This window comes from Rutidosis leptorrhynchoides, chromosome 9 (genome assembly GCF_046630445.1).
Source record: "Rutidosis leptorrhynchoides isolate AG116_Rl617_1_P2 chromosome 9, CSIRO_AGI_Rlap_v1, whole genome shotgun sequence".
Taxonomy (NCBI): Eukaryota; Viridiplantae; Streptophyta; class Magnoliopsida; order Asterales; family Asteraceae; genus Rutidosis; species Rutidosis leptorrhynchoides.
Window position 1 is genome coordinate 212,388,089 of NC_092341.1, and position 8,556 is coordinate 212,396,644.

Sequence of the window (8,556 nt, forward strand, 5' to 3'; positions counted from 1 at the left end):
GATGAAACCATATAAAATGGGAAGGCAATGGATTGACATTGTAGCTTAGTATATCGTTCATCACACGAAGAAAAACACGGCGACGCATCCGAAAATGACGTTTGAATTGATCTTCCGTATATTTGCAACCCTCATCAAAATAATCGTCCATCAAACGATTATGAGCATCATAATGATCACGACGAACGTAATGACGAGAATTAACACCATCGTCGGAAGAATCATCACCTTGATCAAGTAAGTCGAGCGTATAAAATGTGAAATCGTCATGCGAACTACTTAAAGATGAAGACATATTTTTAAATTAAAAGAGGAATTTTTTTTTTTTTGAGTAGTTTTGTATAAAATGAAATGTGAGTTGGAATGAAATGAAATGTATAGTATTTATAGAAAAAGAAAAAGAATAAAGAAAAAAAAATAATTAAAAATTAAACCGTTTGAAGTTTCAACGGTCAAAAAACACATTTTTCTAGGCACCAACGTCTCATTTTCACACCGTCTCTGGCTCGAAATTGAAATTCGACGCCGAAAATGGACGTTGGCAACGGCGACCCGGCGTCGATTTTGGCTGGACGGCGAGGGAGAGGACGGGGGACACCATGTGCTCTAAGATATAATTCTAAAATTTAATAATGACATAATTTTCAAAATCATCCCTGTGTTTGTGTATTTTTGCCCGAATCATCCTTGTATTCTGAAAACTGCATAATACATCCTTCAAAGCCATAATATGTCCCAAATAAGTCCATGCCTTCACGTCAGTTAAAACTCGCCGTTAGTGTAAGGCTCGTGCAAGTCACATGACATTAATTACCCGATGTAATACCAGGTTATAACTGAATTCCCAATTCCTAAATTACAATCGATCCAAAACCCTAATTCGTTTCGTCTTCCGAAAAATATAGCACATCCAACACAATCAAATAGATTCAACAATCCACCAACATAGTGTCGTTTAAGGTTACATATGAAGTGACCATGATGATGCACATTGATGGTAAATAGTTCTTTGTATGCAACTAAAATAGAAACAATAAGAAAAAGGAAAAGGAAATATTAATCAATGAAACAGTAAAAACATAAACCATAAATTTCAATGAAGAAATAAAAAACGTAAGCCTAATAACCATAAGCAAACTGGTGATCATAATCGCATAAATCCGGTCTCTTAAACCAACCATGATGCTCAGAAATATTTATGTGTTTAGATTAATCGCAAAGAATGAAGATTAGTTTGCAGTCACGTATATGTTTAGAATGAAGTACACTAAAGTAAACCTACATTTAAATATGAAACGGTTACAACTCACGTGACATGTACCAGCCTTAGACTAACAAACACTTTAACCAAACGTTAACACAGGGACTTATTGAAGACATACTTTGCCTTTTAAGGATGTATTATGCGCTTTTACCAATAGGGATGATTCGGGCAAAAATACACACACATGGACAATTTTGGTAGTTTTGTCTTTAATAATATATAATTGAAAAAATTAGAAAACGCTAGTGCCCTAAGTGCATAAGATAAGGAAGAGTAAATGCAATTGAAATTTTCATTTATAACTTAAATTTTATTTATTAAACTCATGGATTACCATTTATATTTATATAGAAATATTAATTACAATTCATATTAATTTTGGAAAGTTGTATTTCATTGATTGGGCTTATCATGTGCCCTTACGGCATTTCTTTAAGTTTTCCCCAGCCTTGTTATTTTATCTCCTTCCCTCAAAAGAAAAACATGATAGCAATGAAAGACTGATTTGCACAATGACTACGACAAAACAATAAAGAAAGTGCATAATATTAGCAAGGTTAAACTCAACACTAAAGGCTACAGGTTTCAGCACCATGATTTTCCGTTCATATCTCAGTTGTCTCCAGAAGAAATTCACATGAGAAACAAACAAGAACTTTTCATTCCTCAAAAGTTCACTAACCAAAAAATTAAAAAAAAAAAAATAAGCCATGTGAAGTCAAAATATGTAGCAACTACCACCACAAACAAAACTATCTAGCCGTTTGTGCCTGAGCATGTTCCATGAGCTGATTGCCCAACTTATTAGTCCGCTCGTATAGTCCCATTGTGTGATCAATAAGTTGCTCATACCTATCAACCAAGAATAAAGTCAAAATTTATTCACACCTTCATAATTTAGTGCAAAATAAACAATCACATACTGTACATACTCTTCGACTTAAAATTCAATATATGTACTTACGCGTTGGGATGATTGGGTTCCATTACAACTGTTCCAGTTTGGCTGTCGATTTTTGCATCAAGTTTTGAGGTTCGGATGAGATTCACAATCCACCTTTCAGCATCTTCATAGTTTAGGTTTAAATTCTCAGCAAGCACCCTGCAAACAGATTCATTAAATCAACATATAACACCAATACACATTACAAAGATAGAAAAGACATAAATATAATATAAAATTGAGTGCATTAAATTATACCCCATGTCAATTCGCTCGTGTATTTTGCAGCAAGTCTCAAAGATAAAAAGACGAGCATTTTCAAGAAACTCATCCTTCATAGGCACAACGGTATAATTGCTTTCTTCAATACGTTTGCCAAGAAAAGGGTCATTTAGTATCACCTGATGTACATCATGCAAATTATCAAGTATACCATATGATAGCCAATAATGTGCTTTTAAAGCATTTTTTGTATTAAAAAATAAATAGTTGAACACGTGTATAATTGATGAATATATAAAAAAGATGAACAAAACGGCTTACGTCTTCACTCTCTTTCATCTTCTTTTGGGCTCCATCAAAGTCAAATTTGACATAAACACATGCTAAAAACTCGATAATTGGGTCTGCAAACGAGTGCTGCTCTTGCTGAATTACTTTAATGAATTCTTTGAACTGTGTCCTTCTTTTCTTGTTAACAATGAATGCAGTTGCAAGGTAACGCAAGAGATGTGGCGCATTTGTTTGAATGGCATTTAAATATCTACAAACCACATTACATTATTATTATTATTTTATTATAAAAATTAAATCAAACAATGGATTAAAAGCAATAAAACGCAACACATCCAATAATATACACCAAACAAAAAATAAAAATAAAAAGATGCAATGATCATTGAAATTAAAAAGCAATAAGCAATACTTGTCCTGAGTGAACAAGTCAATGATTTGTGTTCTGCCATTATCGTGGTTGAAGAAGATGAATAAACCCCAATGCATCAGCCAAATTCTACTTTGAACTTGATTCAATGAAGAGGCGAAATTCTAAAAAACAAAAACAGACTCATTAAATTCCCTAACAAAGAAGCAATATAATCATGAATTTACTATTTAGGATATGAATGAAAAAAAAAACCTTCGATTCTATTATATCTTTTAAACGATTGAGCTCCTCGAAAGCTATGTCCCAGTTCTCCATAAGTATTTCTGCTGCTAGCTTTCCCCATAAAGCACTCAAACTCCTATCAGCATTTGTGCACATGGTTTGGTACTGGTAAAGATAATCAGCTGCTCCTGAATAATTCCCGCACTCAAACTGAAATTTGGTGTACTGATAGAATGCTTCAATCTGCTCTGGACCAATCTGATTCATGATATAAAGTCACGCAATCAGATATCAGATAATGATAAGAAAAACATTTACAAAATAATGCAATATGTACAGTTTCCATCTAATACAAACAAATATGTAATGATTATGAACCAAATTTAAGGTACCTGATGACGTTCATTGAGCATTTGAAGGTTATATTGCTTGTCAGACCTTAACTCTTGTGTATTTGGATTCCCCAAAAAGGTAAGCAATGGAGCTGCTGCCTCCTCCAAAGACTTCAACCGTGCAACCACCCCTAATCTCCTATCCACCATATCTAGTAGCAAGTGCCCACAACATTACTTAACATAACTGTATAAAAAAATATTATTCTAAAAACATTCATTCATCATCCAACAAAGATATAAAGCACTTCTAAACCTGAATAGATAGCACGACTATGTGCATACGTTCAACAATTAGTATAGTATATCCACACAAATATAAATTAACCTTGCCTACACTCATAAAGTGAATAGTCCCTAAGAAGTAAGAACACAACCATAGATCCATAAACTAAAACTGAAATAATTCTTATAGAACTTAATATAAATTCAATACCTATTCAAGATAAATCAATTACAACAGCTACAATATCTTAGTTACAGACATTCTAAACTCAAATTACAACAAATCAATCTCAAAGTTTCAAAATACAACTTTCACTAGCCTACCTCTGCTTGTTAGAACATGATATAGCTACTTATATTCAAAATAAACAATTACAGTCCCTGCTCTAATCAAAAGTGCTACACTCCACATTTAGCAGTCTTAAAAAACCTAATAAAAATATTATACACATTCGAAAATTTCAAATAATAGTTTCTTCACATACATTATACATTATAAACTTAATAACAAACACAAAAGATATCAAATAACGCTATTGAAACACATGTATAAATAAATATACATACAAATAGAGAGAGTTGTTTTAGTTAATACCTTGGGGAACATCTTCAGTATGATAAAGAGATTTATGGATATCCATAGCGTAATCAACCATATTAGTGTTGTTTAAAACCTCAATTTTAGCTGCCAAAATTTGATCGTTAGGGTAAAGCTCGCGTCCTTGAGTGAATTCCAAGAGCGGAAGCACCAAATGCCCGTCTAGATTTGGTGCAATTCGCGGTATTAGATCGTATTTAGCCATCGCCATGGTTCAATATTGAAGCTTTTTTTCTAGGGTTTGTTTCGAACAAGATTGATGAAGGTAATAAGTAGGGATTTAGGACGAGGGATCTGATGGTGCTAGACGCTGGCTAGGGTTTTGTGAGTTCCCCCTAACTTTGTTTTATACTCGTAGTACATTATTCGCTTTTTTTTTTTTTTTTTTTTTCAATTTTATTTTATGCTACTTTTAGTCTTTTACATTTTCTAATGCTAAAATTTACCCCCTACACTTTGAGATAATGATCGAAATTTTTTACATCTGATGGGCCCTTCACTTCATATATCGAAGTCCAAAACATGAATTAATTAATATACATATAAATTTTGATAAATAGTGTCACGCTACGCTTATGATTGGCTAAGACTAGGTGTTAATAGTAACTCCTTGCCTTGCCCGCCCCGGTTTCCTTTTAACCCTAATATTCTTAAATCTTAAATCCGTATACCTATCCCATTCTTATTGTATCCACATACCTCTAGCAGTTTCCTCCCTACCATCTCCATCTCCATCTTCCTGAATCATCGACCGCCACCTTTGTCGATTCACCCGCCACCGTCTTCATCTTCATCAACGATCACCCTTAAAACCATCCTCCTTCCAGTAGCCAGAAGCTTCTGAAGATTTTTCCAAACACCACATTGCCACCACTGTCTTCATCCCCACCACCATCGTCTTCTCCGCAGGTAACTCTGACAACCGCAAACACCATCCATCACAATCGCAAAAACCATCTTCGTCTCATCCACTCGATCCAAACTCTGTTTACAGATCTTGATATTCTTTTGAGTTATACCTTTTAATCAAGATTAATTAAAATCAGGTACTGCGTTAGTTTACCCTAATATCTTATTCATTATTTGAATTCAAGAGTCTTTAAGTTCTACTCTTAATCTTGCTGTTTAATTGAATTTTTAATTAAGGTTTGGTGTAAAGTTTTGATGTTTTTTTTTTTTGGGGCTTCTGGCTAAGAACTGAAAGAATATAATTAATTTGATAACTTACATGTAAGTGTGGATTGAAAAGCATGTTCTTGAAAGGCACCAACTCTAGGGTAATCATTAATTTAAGTTGGAGCTTAATTACTCAAGTCTGTTGTAAAAATTTGATTGGTATGTACTTTTGATCATCTAATAGCATGTTTTCTAACACATGTAAGTAGGTTAGCGCCTAGAACTACTTCCACTTGAAGAGCTAAACTCAATATTTAAGGAAACCCCATCCGGTAATCAATCTATTTGTTGTTACTATTAACTTTTCCATAAACAATTTTTAATTGCGTCGCTATCATTCTGTTCATGGTTCATCATCATTGTGCTTTCTACCTACTCCATGGGTTTGTTCATATATTATATGTGAATTAAATCGAATTCTCTTTTTTAGTTCTGTTTAGATGTTTTGATTTGGTCATCTTTTGAGCTTATCTTGCAAGCGTTAATTGAAAATTTGTTTTGTATATATTGTCTGTGGTTTGAATGGTCATTTCCAAGATGCCTTCATGCCTCTGTACATTTACTGATTGTATTACTGCATAATTCATAATTTAAATTAAAGCACGCCAATAATCAATAATATTGTTCTTTCTATCATTCTTTTAACAGTTTTTGTGTCATGCTATTTGTTTGATTGTGATTCTCTGTTGCATAAACTTAGTATTAGTTTGAGTTCAAAAGACAATTATTATGGTTTATATGTAAATTGTACAGTTTTCGTTAGCATTTGTTATACTGCAATTGCTTTCAATTGTTATGTTTTATGTAAAAGTGTAGTTGCTGGATCAAACAAGTTACTACAATTACATGCATATTTGCAAATATTTTAACTGTTTAGTGCATAATCTATGTGTTTCTCCGGTCTTCCCCTTCTATTTGGTAGGTATAGTTTTGTTTTTGTTAGGAATTAGTAAATTTTGGGGTTTGAAGTTGGTATTACTATATCGATTGAGGCTTTTTAATTTGATTTTAAACCTGAAGCATTGTTTGTATGTTTTCTAAGATTTGTTTCTTCTTCCTATTTTTTTTCTTCCTTCTAATTCTTTTGCTTGCAAATTTTTAGACAATTTCAAGACTACGGGTTTTTAATTTATGTAACTCAAAGGTCTGTCGTAGATACAAACTATTTTATGTTGCTGCTTTTAAGTGGTATATTTCTCATGTAATATGCAGTGAATGTATTGCCATATGGGTCCCTACATTGTTGATGCAGTGAAGACATTTTTATGATTATTATTGATTTTCATTGTGTGTATGTGTACTGTGTATATCATGTTTAGTCTTTTTTTGTTGTTTTTTGATTGTTCAGGCGTTTCGGATCTTTGTAATGATATTGTTTTCTTTCAATTTATATAGATTATTAGATTATTCTAAGTATAGAAGATGAAATAAAATATACAAGAAATCAAAGACAAAGAGGAGAAAACACTTTAGGATGATAATTTCAACACTGAATATGGTGGATCATGAGGATAATGGAAATGATTTGATGCAAGAAGGAGATGGCATTAAGAAGAAAAAGGTACGTAATACTTAATTCTTTCTTTTGGCATGACAGTTTGGCTTTTTCAAGTCAAACTTCAAGTTTTGATGATTTATGGTCGTTTTGGTTTAGCTTTGATGATAAGTATTTGGTGCATTCTATTAATTAGTTAAGACAGTTTGAGTTTTTTATAGTTAAATTATAGACTTTGGGTCAATTGAATACGAGTATATTTTTTTGATGATTATAATGGGCTTTATACTATTTTAATGGGTTATCAAAGCAAACATATTCATGTTTTTGGCCGAAATTGAAAGTACATTAGGATCATTGTTTGTTTTGCGTATTGACACACATTTAACAAAAAATCTTTCAAAAATAATAATGCAGGCCAAATGCCAGATGCTGTTAAATGGGAGTAGGCAACCCTTCGCCACCTCAATCTGCACATTCTTGAATATCAGCACTCATTTTTATGGAGTAAACGCTCGCGAAATTTATCCAAAAGTACTGCATTTTAGTGTATTTTACTCTCATCGATAGGATGCAACATTTGTTTGGGGTGTAAGACATGATTGACCATCAACAATGTTTTGTATTGTAGGAAGGCTGGTGCAAAAGATGTGATGGTGTGACACAATTGACTAAAGATTTCTCAAATTAAAGTAATAGAAGTTCTGACATGGCCTATGAGTCTAATAAAAGATGTAAGACTTCTTCACAAACTTATTGCAATTAAAAGTAGCATATTTTCTGCTTAGTGTTTATTTTAGCATGGGTACTTTTAAAACTAACCTATACTTTTGTTCTTTTGTAGCCAGTGAAAGGAAAGCAGAAGACCATCTATTCGATTCGATTCGATTCACATCCGTTTATATTTACTTATGACTGAATTTATAGGTTTCACATTTGTACTCCTTGAAAGATTTGAAATTTTATAGCATGTTAGCTATTGTTTAGGAAACAACAATGTATATGTACGCACAATTATGCCAGCTCCACATGAATGCTTTCAAGGTCGCCGCCGCAACGCGCGGTTCAACCTACTCCGTCACAAGCGCTGTTATTGTCCCCACTACCGTGTATGTAATTTTCATTTCCAAACTACCAGGTAGGCTTTGCTTTTCTTACGAATTTGTACATTTAGGGTATCAATTTTTCCTGCGATTGTTTACTATTCCTTTGTTATTTTCTTATATCTTTTACGCAGCTAATTTTTTTGGGGGTTTTTTTTGGTTACCGCAGGTTATTGCAATAGCTGCTGTTCCAGTCGTTGAGTTGTATTTCTATCAATCTTCAACTTTACTGTTAATTTTTATGTGATACTT

The 8,556-nt window shown here is 33.0% G+C and overlaps 1 protein-coding gene across 1 annotated transcript; it reads right to left on the minus strand.

The window, feature by feature from the left end:
• Positions 1-1,794: 1,794 nt before the first annotated feature.
• LOC139866854 (eukaryotic translation initiation factor 3 subunit E-like) lies at positions 1,795-4,834 on the minus strand. The gene is made up of 8 exons (XM_071855145.1): positions 4,528-4,834; positions 3,708-3,859; positions 3,346-3,573; positions 3,133-3,254; positions 2,751-2,970; positions 2,466-2,608; positions 2,229-2,366; positions 1,795-2,116 (listed from the first exon to the last, which is right to left on the minus strand). The coding sequence occupies exons 1-8, from the start codon at positions 4,739-4,741 to the stop codon at positions 2,017-2,019; spliced, it is 1,317 nt and encodes a 438-aa protein (XP_071711246.1). The 5' UTR covers positions 4,742-4,834; the 3' UTR covers positions 1,795-2,016.
• Positions 4,835-8,556: the final 3,722 nt, after the last annotated feature.

Excerpts from the sequence above, each read along its gene's own strand:
- LOC139866854 (XM_071855145.1), bottom strand. The coding sequence starts at position 4,741 with ATGGCGATGGCTAAATACGATCTAATACCGCGAATTGCACCAAATCTA. Across the intron at positions 3,255-3,345 it reads AAGATATAATAGAATCGAAG|AATTTCGCCTCTTCATTGAA; the intron begins GTTTTTTTTTTC and ends TTTGTTTTTTAG. Across the intron at positions 2,117-2,228 it reads GAACCCAATCATCCCAACGC|GTATGAGCAACTTATTGATC; the intron begins GTAAGTACATAT and ends CTTGGTTGATAG.